Source organism: Denticeps clupeoides, chromosome 10 (genome assembly GCF_900700375.1).
Source record: "Denticeps clupeoides chromosome 10, fDenClu1.1, whole genome shotgun sequence".
In the NCBI taxonomy this organism is placed as follows: Eukaryota; Metazoa; Chordata; class Actinopteri; order Clupeiformes; family Denticipitidae; genus Denticeps; species Denticeps clupeoides.
Genome location: NC_041716.1, coordinates 13,922,885 through 13,940,521, shown reverse-complemented (window position 1 = coordinate 13,940,521; position 17,637 = coordinate 13,922,885). Strand labels below are relative to the sequence as shown.

The 17,637-nt window shown below is 44.8% G+C and overlaps 1 protein-coding gene across 1 annotated transcript in view; it reads right to left on the bottom strand.

Annotated features, from left to right (window-relative positions):
* LOC114798045 (diacylglycerol kinase alpha-like) overlaps nucleotides 1-14,754 on the bottom strand; it is a 17,626-nt gene extending 2,872 nt beyond the window's left edge. The window contains exons 1-8 of the mRNA XM_028993407.1: nucleotides 14,662-14,754; nucleotides 5,216-5,298; nucleotides 4,610-4,686; nucleotides 2,849-2,978; nucleotides 2,452-2,526; nucleotides 1,190-1,239; nucleotides 1,002-1,076; nucleotides 277-432 (exon numbers count right to left, since the gene is read on the bottom strand). Coding sequence (XP_028849240.1) covers nucleotides 277-432; nucleotides 1,002-1,076; nucleotides 1,190-1,239; nucleotides 2,452-2,526; nucleotides 2,849-2,978; nucleotides 4,610-4,686; nucleotides 5,216-5,291 — 639 coding nt within the window. The 5' untranslated portion in view covers nucleotides 5,292-5,298; nucleotides 14,662-14,754. The remainder of the gene's footprint in view (nucleotides 1-276; nucleotides 433-1,001; nucleotides 1,077-1,189; nucleotides 1,240-2,451; nucleotides 2,527-2,848; nucleotides 2,979-4,609; nucleotides 4,687-5,215; nucleotides 5,299-14,661) is intronic.
* Nucleotides 14,755-17,637: the final 2,883 nt, after the last annotated feature.

Genomic DNA, 17,637 nt, shown 5'->3' with positions numbered 1-17,637 from the left:
TGTGTCAAACTATGGGCAATTAACAGCATTTCCCACAATAAGCAATCTCCAAACCCTCTTAGTCTATTTAAAAGAAAAATGAAATTCATCCCTCCAATTACTGATGCAGTTGCAGAAGAGAATTGGTTCTCAGTTTGGGCTCCAGCTAAAGTAGCCTTTAGAATGCATGTACAATCCAGGAAGAAAACAACTTCTAGTGTGTAGCATGACCCAACAAGCAGATGATTGCAGAAACACTTCAGGTACAACACGAGTACATCTGTCAAGCACACACACTGGACATTTATGAGTGTGTTTATGTGTGTGAGCGCTGACCTTCAGTCCCAGCAGCACCAGCAGAGGAACATTGTTCATGCCCCCCTCCACCCACTCCTGCAAGGTCACTGTGCCGTTGCTATCGGCATCAATGGCTGTCATCATGTCCCTCAGAACCTGTCCCAAGAGAGAATTAATTCTGATACTGATGGAGAATTCACTCAGCAGTGCACGAATTAGAGGGGAGCTGATTTGAAGCAGTATGAGACATATGCAATTTATGCAATACCAACATGCAACATCTGAGCATCCCAAATAATAATCATTTACTTTGTATCCTTAATTTGAGTCTGTGTACAAAAGATGTTCTTGACTATGGCAATGCATTGGCTTGATAATGGAAGTGACAAAAGGTAAAAATTAATTGTGTGGTAAGGGAATCTTTGTGGTTATATCTACTTTTTATGTTTTTATTTTTGTTTATTTACTTCAAAAGTAGTGTATGTACTTCTTTTGGTGTGTGTGTCTGTGTTTTATAAATAAATGTTCACTTACTTTTCTTAAAACAACATTGCTGCAAGCTAAAGTTACTGTAATACGACCCATGAAATAGTGATAACGTCAGCCTATATCTGGCTGTATAACAGAAATAGATCATTCAAGACATAGAAATAGGGGCTGTAAACTGAGACTTTTGCAGTACACATAAAGTCAAAATAAACAGTTTTGAAGTTCCAGGACCTTACCGGTCTTAGCTCAGTCACATCCCAGCCTAGGTAGTCGGCAGCATGCATCATCTGCGCAATGATGCGGTCAACTTCCTACAGCAGGACAGGAGAATCTTACTGTACACCAAAGGTCACAGGACTCGACACAGCTCTGATTTTAACTGCAGCAGCATCTCAGCAGGGGAAGAATGAAATGTTTCACTCACCGAACTATCCAGGAGTCCATTGCCATCTCTGTCATAGAGTTTGAAGGCGACTGGACAGGGGGTTAGAGAGGGACAATTCTTAAGAAAAGTCATCAGACTCTCAATGTAAAAATGAATGAGTAATTCTGCCTTGGATTCTTGATGGGCCCGTGGATTGGAGATATTGGATGTCTGTTTAGATGGGTTCTGGCTGTTCTGGCTGTTACCAGGAGTGGGTGTGACATGTACACTGATCAGCCAATACATTTAAACCACTGAGAGATAAAGTGAATAACATTTATTATCTTCTTGAAATGGTGCCTGGCAGTGGGTAGCAAGCTGTGTCCTTGGAAGCAGAAAAAATGGGCAAATGCAATTTGAGTGGAGCCACATGGTGGTGCAAGCAGTTAGAGACGTGGCCTCACACTGCCAAGGTTGTGAGGTTGAACCCCGCCTTGGATGTTGTGTTTGGTGCAGGTTTCCTCTGGTGACTCTGAGCTGTCTGTAGGTACCCAGTGTACTAGGATTGGCTCTGCAGACGTGACCATGAGTAACAGGACTAAGCGCTTATGGACAGTGAGTGAGTAATTTTAGTGACTTGGACGAAAGCTAAACTGTGGCTAAATAAGTCATAGCATCTCCAAAATTCCAGAATTTGTGCAATATTCTGCAAACCAGTGAACATGCAATGCTCTATAGAAAGATGGCAGGCCAGTGTGAAAGTTACTGCATTTATGTGGGAGTTATTTTGGGATGTATCACTTAACTAAACATTGTTGCTGACCAAGTTCACCCCTTAATGGAAATGATGTTACTTGCTGGGACTGCCCTCATTCCTCATGATAATGAAACCTGCCACACTGCTAAAATGCTTCAAGAACAGTTTGAGGAACATAACAACGAGTTTGAGTTGTTGACTTGACTTCAAGATTTAAGCCTCTGTGAGATGTGGTGGAAAAATGTGTCCAATCCATGAACGCACCACCTGAAAGGAACAGCTAGCGACTGCTTGGTACCAGATACCACAGCATACCTTCAGAGGCCTAGTGGAGTCCATGCCTCCATGGTTAGGAACAGTTTTGGCAGCAAAGCATAGACCTACTCAATAATAGGTAGGTGGTCGTAATGTTATGGCTGGACAGTGTATGCGTATACATGGTGCACACAGCTTGTACACCAGTGGGATCATCACTGTTCAGCTTTGTGTGTTATTATTGGCTATGAAAAACGATAAATACATGGGGGGAAGTGAGACAGTGATGACGGCCGTGCGTGCAGCTTACATTCCAGTTTGTCACGTGGCTGTCCATCCTCCAGCAGTGAAAAGTAGCAGGACACATCCTTTAGAAACACCTCCCCTTAGACAGAACAGAACGAGTGTGTAGTTTACACAGGCATCACAATCCTCCTCCTCTTCACCACAATCATCAAAAAAAGGCCGAAACCATGTTTGTTACCTAATGTGACATTTAATGGTTTCCTGCTCCTTAACTGGATATATTAGCTACTTTCCTGGAATTAAGATGCATTTGTAGAAAATGTCATATATAATAGCACATACTGAGCATTCGGGCAGGAGTACTGTGTGCTGCTCTCTGTGTGTCTTGTTGTGTGTGTGTGTGTGTGGTGTGTGTAAGTGTGTGGGTGGGTATATAGACATCAGAGGTGCAGTGAGCTCACTGGCTTTTTCATCTCCGTTAAGCTCCGAGTTCTGGAAGGACTGGAAGAGTCGCTGGCAAAGATCAGCAGGAAAATCCTCCACTTCCAGGTAGGTCTTGAGGAAGAGCCTGAAGCCTTCCTCATCTATACACTGGGAGAGATGGACAGGCTGAGTTACAACATTCCTGCTTCAACGTGGCTCCACGTTGTGTGTGTTGTATATAAATGTGTGTGTGTGGGCGAAACACGCAGTCGTTCCGCAGTGTCTGCATGTGTGGGTGTGTTTATTTCCGTTCTAGTTGAGTGACTTTCTCAAGGGCGCAAAGCAGAATTCCCAGCAGGGCAGCGAACCACAAACCCGAATTTCTGCTAAAAACTCCCAAGTCCCAAGCCACTGCGTCCTACAGCTGATCCACTTCTATAAAAGACCTCAGGCCTGAAAACATTTTCCGTCCCAGAGCCCTCCTTACAGGACTTATTTACAACCAGAAATAAAAGGAGCTTGTGGAGACCACAAAAGGCAAACATGTGCAGCTAAGCCATTATTCCATGGTGCTATTTATGGACTCAAAGCTTACTTAACGAGAACACATCCATCTCTTCTAACACCATGACTGATCAAATTGGCCTGTCCTCTGTGTTTTGACATTTCTGAAAAATTACAGAAAAATTACATACAGAAGAGAAGATAAAATAACTTTCTAATTGCAGGGACAACAATACATGCACACACACAAAAAAACCCATGAAATAAGCACAAATATCAGTCCTTTTAGTATTTAATCGTGGCTGTAACAATAACAAATACTCGCTGAGAAAAGTCTAGATTTAGCTGCTGCATTGAAATTGCTCCAGCTGTTCCTAAGCAACGTCATTCTGGCACCAGCTTGAAATGTGATGTTGTGCCTGACAAAAAAAAAAAACGCAATAAAGCTGAATGATATGAAAACAGACACATCGGAGTGGCACTCCCATGAATCCCCTTGGAAACTAACTGTGGTTGTACTCTATAAAAATATATATTTTTAACCATTCAGACAAGTATTCTCCGCCCTGATACCCCGCCCCCTTCTTACATGTCACTTACATCTACGAGGTGAAAAATGGATGCTCCATCCAGCAGCTTTATTGGACCGGGACTGTCATACACGAGACGACAGAGCCAGAATCTGACAATCAACCTCTCAGCGAAGATTGATGCTAATGTGCTCATGCTTTTATAGTTATAATGTAAAGTTCTAACTTTAGTATCACAGGGATGAAATCACAACCATTTAAATGGAAATAGAAACAAGACCTGTTATTTTTGACAGATACTATCACTTTTCCATTATAATTGCTCTTCATGATAGTGCATGGAGGGCATGGAGATTAGTATTGCATAGCTTACTCAGCAGCCAGTCAGCACAGAAGTGAGCTCACATAACACACACACACACACACACACTCATACATAGCACCCCATCACAAAGAACAAAGCCAATTTAGGTACAGCTCAAGCAAATACACCACAGCCATGAAAACATAAAGTCTGATCATTTAAATATATAAAAAAAACAATCTTTACATCAGATTTACTGAAATAATTTATATACAGCATGCAGGATACAGCACTGCAGTCAAAAACACATGTAAGAATACAACCAATCACATGCAACAGATCCCATTCCCTGGCCACTTTACAGTTATAATGTGATCATACTCAACTATCATATTTAAGGGCACATCAGCCACCCAGAGTTGGGGCTGTATAGGTGGCCGATGTCAGGATTCTGCTCTCACCTCTTTATGTCTGTGGCGCGCCAGGCTGCCATCTGTATCAAACTCCCTCAGCACATCTTTCACCTTCAGGCTGCAATCTAAAAGAGAGAGAGAGCGAGAGAGAAATTGCATCCCCCGCAGAATAACAAACAGTCTGAATCACAGCCTAGGCACTGTCTGTACCTTTGGCTATGATGTGTTGCTAATTTTAAAGAAGTTTTACATTTGAACAGATACCAACTTGAGTGGCGCACAGACAGTGGAATCTGTTTTGGTCAGAGCCACCACTGGCATGAATCAGACACCGCACCAACCTCAACAGCATGAGAGAGCCAGACGCTCTCTGTCTCATGTTCTGATTTCCATTGAAAATCAGCCAGAGCCCAGAGGAGCAGGCAAATGAGCACTAAATCACTGCCCAAATGCAGGACACTGTGTGAAGTTTTCCAAAAATACTACATCAAAACTATAATTTCCTTGTTTGATTTTCTAGTTATAGAGAAATGTTTCACTCTAATTTTTTTTTGCTAACTCCATACCATAATCAAGGTTTTTATATGCATGAGTTGAATGGAAAGTAATAACATTGATATGCCTGACCTGTATGTGTAAGTGTTGTTTACTCACAGTCCATGTACTGCTGCAGCTGGATGAAGTCCACCGGGCTCAGGACTTTCCTCTCCACCTCACTACGGTCCGACATGATGCACCTGGAGGTGTTACATTTTTTTACTAATCCTGTTTCATAGGAAAACCGCCTTGGGTGACCATTCCTGAGTTAATACTAATAACAGTTTTATCCATATTACATAATGACAAAAATGGCAGCATGTGGTTTAAGGTCTGATGTACAGCTTCCTGTTAACTTACTTCTGCAATATGTTTAGCAAGGATGTTGGGGGTAAAAAAGCTCAAATAAATGCATAACTTTAACGCCTCTAACCGCCGGTGCTTGTGCACATGAACACACACACAGCACTAACTCTTTGTTCAAGGTTACATTGATCAAGAATTCTTTTCTAATGATAGATTTAATTAACCACCATCTGATAGTCGATAGTGTATGGTAACTTAAATTAATAGATAAAATTACAATGAAACACGATATTTAATGATGTTTGTGCATTGGGAATATTGACAAGTATGGGTATATTTAACCAAAAAAACACCAACAAAATGGGTAGTCAGTTATCTTCAAGATACAGATAACTACCAAGCAGTTCTGTCTTGTTTGATACATGTTTTTATTTCCTGATAATGCCTTGCATTACCTTACACAAGTGAACAAGCCTCGTGATTTTGTGCAAAATCAAAATAGTGCACAACATCTATTAACAGTGTAGCAACTATGGCAGCAGCAATCCCGGACAATCTATCAGAAGTGGGGCTTCATCAGAGAAAATGTCTTTACCCCAGTCCTCAGCAGTCCAATCCCTGTACTTTTTGCAGAATATCAGTCTGTCCTTGATGTTTTTCTTGGAGAGAAGCGGCTTCTTTGCTGCCCTTCTTCAGGCCATCCTCCAAAATTCTTTGCCTCACTCTGTGTGTAGATGCCCTCACACCTGCCTGCTGCAATTCCTGAGCAAGCTCTGCACTGGTGGTACTGTGATCCCACAGCTGAATTCTTTAGAACACGGTCCTGGCGCTTTGCTGGACTTTCTTCTACATGCTGAAGTTTTTGATGGTCTGATAAATGCTTGATTTAGGTGCAATCTTAGTAGCAGTAATATTCTTGCCTGTGAAGCCATTTTATGCAACACAATGATGTCTGCACGTGTTTCCTTGCAGGTAACGATGGTTAACAGAGGAAGAACAGTGATTTCAAGCATCACTCTCCTTTTAAAGCATCCAGTCTTCTATTCTAACTCAATCAGCATGACAGAAGGATCTCTAGCCTTGTGTTATCATGAGGATCACTGAAATGATCTAAGCAGGTCATCTTGTGGCAGGGCTGGAATGCAGTGGAAATGTGTTACTTTGGGATTAAGTTCATTTTCATGGCAAAGAGACTTTGCAATTCATCAGATCATCATCTTCATAACATTCTGTAGTAGTAGAAAAAAGAACGGAAGCATCAAACTAAATCTTTTGGCCACGACTGTAGTCATATAAAGTTTGATTTGGAGTCACACTCAAAATTCAAGTGGAAAAACACACTACAGGCTGATCCAACTCGGGTTAGGTCATTCTGTCATGTTGGTTTGACATGGCAAGGCAGTAGATCTGGAACGATGGCTGGACATGGCGAGGAAGAAGGACGCATATGCATCGTGTCACGAAACAGGGTTTAAATACATGGTAAACAGGACAGGGGAGACATCAAGTAACAATGACCCGACATCAAACAGACAGGGCAGCTTTATAAAATCATATACAGGTGAAAACAATCAAGAAACATAAGAGTGGTGGGAGCCTAGTGGGTAACCAAAAGACCCAGGTTCAAATCCCACTTACTACCATTGTGTCCTTGAGCAAGACACTAAACCCTCAGTTGCTCCAGGGGGACTGTCCCTGTAACTACTGATTGTAAGTCTCTCTGGGTAAGGGCGTCTGATAAATGCTGTAAATGTAAATGTAAATTTAATTCCACAGGACCAACATGAAACTCTTGTCCAAATCCCGGACCCGGAGTTGCCCCTGCGGGACCGGATCATGACATAGACTATGATACATACTAGAATGCTAAAAAAATAAAGACTTTACAAAATTAGAAATCCTAAATCTGAATGAATGAAATATTCTTATTAAATACTTAACATAGTTGATCTTTACATAGTTAAATGTGCTGACAACAAACACACAATAATTATTGATGAAATTCAAATGTATCAACCCATGAAGGTCTGGATTTGGAGTCACACTCAGAATTAAAGTGGAAAAACACACTACAGTCTGATCCAACGTTGATGTAATGTCCTTAAAACAAGTCAAAATGAGGCTCAGTAGTGTGTGTGGCCTCCATGTGCCTGTATGGCCTCCCTACAGCGCCTGGCCGTGCTCCTGAAGAGGTGGCGGATGGTCTCCTGAAAGCTCTCCTCCCAGACCTGGACTAAAGCATCTGCCAACTCCTGAACAGTCTGTGGAGCAACGTGGCGTTGGTGGATGGAGCGAGACATGATGTCCCAGATGTGCTAAATTGGATTTAGGGTCTGGAGAATGGGCGGACCAGTCCATAGCATCAATGGCTTTGTTTTGCAGGAACTGCTGACACACTCCAGGCACATGAGGTCTAGTATTGTCTTGCATGTGGAGGAACCTGGGGCCAACCGCACCAGCATGTTGACTCACAAGGTGTCTGAGGATCTCATCTCAGTACCTAATGGGAGTCAGGCTACCTCTGACGAGGACATGGAGGGCTGTGCAGCCCCCCAAAGAAATGCCACCTCACACCATTACTGATCCACTGCCAAACTGGTCATGCTGGAGGCAGCAGAACGTTCTCCACGGAGTCTCCATACTCATGTCTGTCTCACTGTGAACCTGCTTTCATCTGAACACAGGGCGCAAGTGGTGAATTTGCCAAACAAGCTGTACGGTGTCGGGCTGTAAGCCCAACCCCCACCTGTTGACGTCGGACCTCATACCCCCCTTATGGAGTCTGTTTCTGACCGTTTGATCAGACACAGACTGCTGGAGGTCATTTTGCAGGGCTCTGGCGGTGCTCCTCCTGTTCCTCCTTGCATTAAGACAGATGTAGCAGTTCTGCTGCTGGGTTGTTGCCCTCCTATGGCCTCCTCCACATCTCCTGATGTACTGGCCTGTCTCCTGTCTCCACAATGCAGACAGACACAGCAAACCTTCTTGCGACAGCTCGCATTGATGTGCCATCCTGGATGAGCTACACCTGAGCCACTTGTGTTCGGTTGTAGACTCCTGTCTCATATTGCCACTAGAGTGAAGCATTCAAAAGTGACCAAAACATCAGCCAGAACGCATAGGAACTGAGAAGTGGTCTGTGGTCCCCACCTGCAGGACCACGCCTTTATTGGGGACGTCTTGCTAATTGCCTGTAATTTCCACCTGTTGTCTATTCCATTTGTACAACCAGCATACTGAAATTTATTGTCAATCTAATGGACAGTTTGTTTTCACAGAAGTGTGAAGGTGTTTCATTGTGCTGTTTAACTGTTCCCTTTATTTTATTTAAAGTGTATGAACTGGTGGAAATATTTTTTAAATCTCATTTGACGATCTTGCATAATCAGGCCATAGCGTTCATGTTAGAACAGGCTTCGTGTCTGAAGCGCTGGGACTTCACCAATGGGACCGGAGACCAGGGACCACTGGCGTGGGACCCAGGTTGGGAGCAGATGGAGATAGCAGAAGCAGACGTCCCCCTGAAGCATGTGCACACTGAACACTGGCTGTGATCTGCGATGTGAGAAACGGATGTACGTGGCACAGCTTTCGTTCCACACATCCATCCACCCATCCACCCTGACTCAACCCACATTCTGGGCCAATCACTTAATTAAAAAAAACATGCAAATGCTGATTTCTAATTAGGTATGTGGACTACCCTACTTTTCTAAATCTGTGATGTTTTTTTGGATATATTTCTGGAGCTTTGACAGTATAATACCTCTGATGAAGCATTTTGCAAAGATGAATAGTGGGAAGAGATTCATTCGGGGAAACAACATGGTGAGAGAACTGGAAGCAGAGATGACTAAACCACCCACTCCTGCCCATGTGATGTGAGTGCTGGATTTGGTGTTCAGCGTTAACAAAGGGTCGCTCTGGCTCTGGTTAATTCCCTCAAAAGGTTAGCGCTGTTGCCTAGCAGCCATGTTTATGTGGCCGATGCCGTGTGGGGCAGAGTGGGAGGGCGATTGGTGGAAAGTTGAACAAATGAGGGGGGGGGGGGGCTTCCATTTTCTTGCTTTTACCCTCCGCTGCGCTCTGCCGAGGAAACCTCCAGGTGCGCACATGGCATCAATATCTCCAAAAGTTTTTTTTGTAAGTTTTTTCTGCAGCCACTTTATCCGGTAAGTAAAGCATGACCACTTTCTGCAGTTCTGACATTTCTTAAAGACACATTTTACCCTTTAAGTGTCTGGGGGAGAGAAAGAGCTTCCTGATGACTGCCTGATGTCTACTTTCTTTCTCCATTTCCGCACTGATGCTGAGGGCTGCTGAGTGCAGTAATCTGATTCTCTGCTTCCTGATCTGATATTTACATGCAGCTCTTTGACAAAAGCAGAGCGAAAATCACTGCCTACCAGAACAATACTGCAATCAGCCTGGCAGCAGTTTACTAGAACTTCACACAGACCTGCGCTTGTATAAGGCACCCATACACACACAGATTTTCACTAGGCCTTCGCTAGACATGTCATTTATCAAGCAAGATCTTAACCTAATGGGCACATGAACAGTTCAGCCTTTACATTACAGCGCACCTACTACATGTCTCTACACCATCAAAGACCATATTAACATATAACAAGGAAACTCTCAACCCCAAAGAGTACACAAGTGTGTGCAGAATATATAACATATATGCATTTCAAGGAAAAACAACACAATGCAAAACACTAAATATCCTATTTGGTGCCGTCTACCAGTACTGCATTTTTGTTCCAGACAACACCACATGTCGGTCCAGTACGGTGAACACTAAAAGAGAGGAGGATACATGAACAAAATGTGCCACGCTTATAGAATCCTTCTCAAGAAGACTGAATGCTGTAATTAAATCAAAAGGTGCTTCACACTCATGAAAAATGATTTGTTGGGTTAACTTAATTCAATTCTAACACCTATTTCCACACATTTGAATTATCTGAAACTAAGGCAGACAAAAAGGACCCTTCTATATGCCTGCCTTAGTTTCAAATAGCATAATTCAAATGTGTGGAAATAGGTGTCATAATTGAGTTAACCCAACAAAGCCTTTTTTTGGGTGAGGCAAAGTGTTAGTTGAAGGGTGTGCACACGTACTCACACTGGTTATATTTTGTAAATGTGTCGATTTTTATATCCACGCTTTGTTATCTTGTGGCTCATTCCCCAGAGGACTTTACTCACTTCTCCACCCAAGAAGACGTTCAGTGTAAAGAGATCAGCGTTTGTGCTACGTGTGCAGTGCGCAGCGGTGAATGTGTTATGAGTAAAACTCAGCGGCTCTTCTCAGAAGTCAGACGGCCTGCTTGTGGAGGCTGCTGCCTCACCCACACCTCGTGTCCAGGAAACTCGCTCTTTCATCAGAGGCTCGCAGAGCCCCGACCGCCCTCTTCCCCGCCTCACATGCAGGCTGCACACTTTGTTCGCGCCATTCTTTGCCCTCTCCCACACACATCACCGCGTCTTAATCCGTTGCTCAGAGTGCAAGTTACGTCAGGTATGGCGGCATGCGGAGGAGGGTTAAGAAACGGGCTCCCGCAGGCGCTGCGGGGAGATTTTGCAGTGCAACCGCCTCGCTTCTTCAGCACTCTGTCACTGGTGACTGACAGCACAGTGAACAGCGGTGCTGGTTACTGGTAATAACAATGTCCTCGAAGTGTGTCACTCCGAAACAACATATTGTGGTTGTTGCACCACAACACATACAAACTGAAGAGAGACGAAAACTGAGTCTTTGTTACATTGTAACAACAACAAAAAACACAAAAGTGTGTTAATGCCTGCGTCACATGGAAATTAGTAATAATATACAGTCAGACAGAAACAAAACTGAGAGAGAGAGAGGAGAGTGAGTGTGAGAGAGAGAGAGAGTTTGAGCGTCGGGTCTCCCCTCGTCTCCTCCGCTCCACCTGCACATGACTCATCAGCTGTGCCTGGTCTGTGTGTGTGTGGGGTGTGTGTGTCTGCATATATGTAACAGGACATGCTGCTCAGACCCATTTGAACCCCCTGCTTTGATGTCAGGGCGGATCTATAATCTGGCTTCGCCTATATACTTTTGCCCGTGCAAGACTACAATGACGCAGCATTGGAGAGGGGAAAAGTACATTACATTCTGCACTATTTCTAGGCTCCAAATCGTCAGTAAACGTGTGACATGGAACATGCGACTAATTCAGATTCCCAAGTGTATGTTTCATTAATGCTAAATACTAAGAAAATATAAAATTCAGCGCTCAATCATGTCAATATTTTAATGCAGTAACATTTTCACCAGTGGATCTATGTTCATTTGCTAGTACTGGATACGAACACACATCTTCAAACTCTTTCACTTATGGCCATGGTTCTCAAACTGTGGCACCACTGATGGTACTCAAGCTCCCTCTAGTGGTGAATCAAGCCTCTGGCATGATTCTTAATATTCACAGCCGTGAGTCTGTACTATTGATAGTGGATGAAAGTCAATGATAAGTTTAGAATAAAGTGTATGAACAGTACTACTACAGTACTACTTTTTCCGCTGGGACAGGCGATTATTTGTGGAGGCGATACTCTGATTTGAGAAACACTGACACATGTTTGGTTTGGCAGCGGACGTGGTGCAGAGATGTCGTGTTGGGTTGGTAGTTAGTTCCTCTTCTCCAGTGCACAGATACCAGCAAGCTGTCCGATCTGTTCATTTTAGTGAACACTCCTCACGTGCTACGTCTGTTGCGGCGCCATGAAAACCAGGCCCTCGTGTTCCTCTCAGTGGAATAACGGACATGCACTTCGCAAAAGGCTCCTGAAAAACAGCTGTGAGAACCATTGTGTGGTGCGGCCAGTGCTGACAGTCCCTTTCTGAACAGAGGCGAATGACAACTGCAGACAAAAGTGAGTCACGCAGAATTCACACTTACAACCGGACACGCCGTCACCCCACGCCCACAGAGGGCAGGACTTATGGAAAGCAGAGGCTCGTCTAGCGGTGCACAACACACGTGCACGACCACACACATGCACACACCTGGTAGAGGGAAGACTGCAGCACAGGAAGTGAATCAAGACACACACACACACACACCACAAAGTCAGAGGCACTCCAGGCACGGCGGTGCTCTGCAGACATGCAGTGTTTGCGTCTGTGCAACGTTGCTGAACTTCTGAGGAGGAGCGACAGATGCACGGAAGAGATTTTTTTTCCCCCAAAATGGAGGACTTTGTGAGACTGTGGCAGGCCCAGTCGACACAGACACGTGTGATGAGCTTAAAAAGACGTTCTCGGTACAGCTTGCAATTATAAGTGGCAGTGCATGACACGCGTCTCTCTTCAGCGCTCTACAATGAATGCAAGCAAATTAGAAAACCTCGACTAACGACACGGCACTAATGATCCTTGTTCTTCAAGGAGCCTGAAGGACAGCTGACTAAATGAACGAGGGTTCGCCAGAGCTGTGCTCGACCCAGGAGCCCCGACCCCGAGAACACCGCGTTTCTTCGGCTATCGGCCGAATTATTTCTGGTCGGTGGATAATGGCACGGCTTCCTGTAAACATTTCAACGATGCCGCCCAGTGAATAACACCGATGCCTCGGCAACTAGCTCAAAGTACACGTATCTCCCGAAGGTCGGTGTTGCGCCGCTGTATTTCACTCCAGCATAGCTCCTGGGTGAGCCGCCCCTCAAAAATATTAATTTGGCCCAACGGCTCCATTTAAAAAAAAACTATTTTATCAAATGAATCCCTTCACAATAATGGAAATGACATTTTCATCGGGCCTTCAGCGCGTGACGAGCCATTTAAACAAACACTGACCTTATAAACTTTTAATATCATAATATTAGATGGATAGAAGTTATACAGTCGATTTACACGTCGCTACGGAGCAAGTGACTGTATTAGTACAACTGGAGGCACAAATGACTAATTATGCAATAACCACACCACAATAACACCATATTAGGATTATGCGAATGCTCACTGAGCAATAGATGTCAGGAAGATCAAAATATGGCGGCCGAGTAAATTCACTAGAGATATCAGCGATTCTTAAGCGTCAGAGACTGACAGATCTGTGGCCCTGGAGATTTAGTCGGGAGAGGACAGCGATGAAATGATAAAATGCACTGTAAAAAGTGAACTCTGGAAAAGTAATCTGTCACACCTAAACAAATAAACAGCAGGTCGGACTGGTTGATTTACGTTACATCAGGGTGATTTATGCTATGAGAAATTCCTCTTCCTCTCGACCATATTTCCTTTGGTGTGGACGTCAGCCTGCGGGAGAGGGATCCTGTGACCTTGCCCTTTCCATGTATTATACCACCACTCCGTCCCCGTTGGCTTTGGAAAGAGAGCGGCGTGGAAGGTTCTCCCTGGACCACCAGTAACCTCCACAAACCAAGAGCTCCTCTCTCTGCGACACACGTTTAATTCAGCACGGATTTTTCTTTTGACACGCGGCCCCAGCCCTCCTGTCCGGACACGAGGTCAGGAAGATTCCTGGGACGCCCGGCAGGCTCTTCAACACCTGCGCCGGGCCCCCGGGACAGCCGAAGGCCCCCGTGGGCCTGGAGAAAGCCTCGGCTCTCCGGGCGACACGGAGCAGGAGAGGGGAGCCCTTTCAATGTTTAAACTCGGGCGGTCGTGCCCGGGCTTTCCCCTGCTATATTTAACCACGGCCATTAATTCAGCCAAGACGTCCAGAGGAGGCGCAGAGCCGTCACAGGCACCGCAGGGGCCAAAAAAAAAACTACAAAAAAAAAAAAAAGAAGGACAGAATAAAAGGGCAGGGCTGCTCTGTGAGCGCACTGGCCCAGAAGTGTCAAAACTTGGACCTATGCTGTTGAGAAACGACTCTGTCTTCACCGTCCAACTATTCAGAAATCGCCTCCGTGTGCATCTGAAGAACACGGAGAAAAGCGAACCCACGCTTTTCAGAAAGAAGGTTAAATAACAGATTCATTGGAACCCGTGGGCTAAACACGAGGTGTGTTGTGCGTGTTTTCTGGTAATATGCGCCAACTTGCAAGCGCTGAGCGGGCGCGAGAAAGTTCTCGTTCCGACATGTCGTAGCGGGTTCGCGCTGTTCGACGCGGCCGTCAGGAGGGAGCCCGTCCCGGACCCATTTCGTCGCTGCTCGGCCCGTTCGCGGTGAAAGTTGTGAAAGTTGATTTCTGCGACGCGCCGGCTGTTCCCGGGGCAGACGCGACGGAACATGACAGGACGACGCGGCGGTACTCACCTGACCGACACGGAGCCGGGGCGAGGGGCTGGAGATAATGGCGGTTTGTCGGTCCGAGAGGGAGGGGGGGGGGAACCCCAACAAGAACAAACCAAGAACAAAAAAACAACAACAACAACAACAAAAAACGACAGAAAGGATGAAGCGACGCGCTCTCCGCCGCCGGAGTCCGCCCGCTACTCCGCAGCGACCCGCTCCCAGCGCCGCCAGAACACGCCCAGCTCCCGTCGTGACGCTCCCGGGCGACCGAAGCGCCGCCCAGCAGCCGACACGCACTTTGCCCGGGCGGCGCAATCGACTTGTCACCTCCATCGATCCGCGGGACGCCGACTGCGCGTCTGCAGACGCTCCCGTTCGTGTAAATCTTCGCGTCGCGGCTTTCAGTGCAAGGGACCGGTGTGGCACGCTCTTTCTGCACTTACGTACGAATGCCAACATTTACATTTACGGCATTTACCAGACGCCCTTATCCAGAGCGACTTACAATCAGTAGTGACAGGGGACAGTCCCACCCTGGAGACATTCAGGGTTAAGTGTTTTGCTCAGGGACAGGATGGTACTAAGTGGGATTTGAACCTGGGACTTCTGGTTCATTGGCCAGTGTGTTACCCACTAGGCCACCACCACCCTGATTTCGTGCAACTGCGATAGTAATGTCCACTAATGCACTAAAGAACGATGAAGCATGCCACGCCAATCAAATTTGGATTCATAATGGACTATAATGGCAGTTGAGTGCTCTCTCGGCACAATTTGAGAAAAGCCAAATTGCAAACTTGCATAAGCAAATCTGACAAGGTGGATAGTATGAGCAGCAGCCCGAGCTGCCAGGTTGGTGCGACACGAATGGGACCAAGCATTTCATGGGACAAAGCGAGGCGCTCTTTCCAGCCATAAAATCCATTCCTCTGCTGGATAAGAGGGCGAACAAACAGTGGAGACACGCCGCATTATTGTGGTCAGTGTACTAGACAACGAGGGCGGGACGCAGATGGGAGCAATTATATTACGATGAATTATGGTGGAAAAGGCCGCTGAGGATCGACTCGAGGTAGATTTAGTGGGCCGACAGAGAACACGATTAAAATCCATAAAAAAGGGCGTTTGCCTCTAATGGTAAATATTGTTAAGTGCCTGTGTGTGAAGAACCCAATTGTGGCTTTTTTTGAGGTGGGATTGGGGAGTAGTAGCGTCCTGGTGAGCAGAAAAGGATGAAAGTGCAGAAGATCGTAAGATATCTGGAGATGTCCTAGGCAGCTGGCGTCCCATCAATAAATAAAACGGTGTCGATCCATCCAGTGGAGTACCTAGAACAGTTCCTCTAGTTCTTCCACCTCCTGTCAGTAAGTCTGGCCAGAGTTGAGGCATCTCTTTCTCGTTTTATTATTAACGGAAAGAAAAGTGCGAAGAAATGTGAAATACTATACATTAAAAACCAACAGAGCTATTTATTGACAATCAGATTCACCATCTTGTGCTAGACAGATAAACACACCATCAGAAGAAGACAGGACCCATCAAAAAACCAACCCCAACCCTGCCACGAAAAGACCAGAATACGGCGCGGTGGTCAGCACTGACTCGTGTAGGCTGAATCCTAAGCACGAGGTAATAATGTTATTTATATGACTGTACGCCATTTATCAATTGTGGTAACACACAAGTTATGACTAGTTAGTGACTAGTTTCTCGCATGAGATGCCGACATGCCTTGTGGAACCTCGAATTCGTTAAAAGGGAACATTTGAAAGGACTTGTACGATGTGGACACATGAGCTCATTAACATAATGAATATGTGTGAGAAGTGCTAGAAGGAGAACGTTCGACGGAAACAGAAGCCTGTGTAAACAGGGAGAGGACTTCATCCACGTGTGAAGCATCCTTGTTCTCTAAATGACGTTACATTAAAACAAACAGTAAAAATATCCCTTTTATGGCCAAAAACTAGATACAGATTTCAATATCATTTAATAACAATAAAAAAAAAAAAAAAAAAAAAAAAAAAAACACTGCAGCACAAAGTTAAATTGGACCCACTTCTTATTTACTGTGTTCAACAAAAGTGCACAATTTCTGCAAAATAAAAATTATAACCAAGAACATTACACACTGTTAATCATAAAATTGAAGCACAGCACAGATCCAAAACATTTTAAACATTAGGGGGGAAAAAGGAATGAAAAAAAAAAAAAAATCCACACACTTCATTAAATAAAAAGTGTCCATTAGTCGGTGCCCTCAGATAACCACAGCAAGTGATGAGTTTTTCCAGCTCAGTTCGAGGTATCTCCATGTTAGAGGTCAGAAATCCGACTCTTAAACGTTTAAATTTGACATCTCAGGATGCCCCAGAGTGTCAGGAGGAGATGCGGGCACAGCCTCCACACATCTGGCCAACACTGAGTTTACAATCTCAAATACATGGAGCAATACTTGAGGAGTTCCTAAGAAGAACTGAGCTTTACCGGCAGAGAAGAACCACAGTTCTAAAGCAAAAGAGCAAAGGGCATCGAGACACAGTTCCTTCCTTCTGGTGTCTCACTTCACAAGACTAAAACTGAAGTGTTGCTTATTAATGAAGCTTCAACCAAAAAGCCACAGGGGGGGGAAAAAAAAACAGCAAATATGACTTTCTTAACCAACAATAGATAGATAGTATAACCTTTAATATTTCTTTATCCTCTGTATTTTACACAAGAGTTTCAGCATTCACATGACAAAAAGAGCTAACAGTCCACTGCTTCCCTCATCGGTCGTCCTGTGAGGACTGGGAGACAAACAGAGACATTGCAATGATAAAACTCCTGTAAGCTGTCCCACAATGTCCTGATTACCGAGGTTCTCCTCCCAGCTCTCCGCTTTTGTCCTTGTAAGGCAAAAAAATTACAGTGGAGACAATCACGTTCCACAGCTTATGCTTTAAGACTTTCTTCACTCATATGGTTTTAGCTCCGCTGGTCTTTTTATAGTTTCTG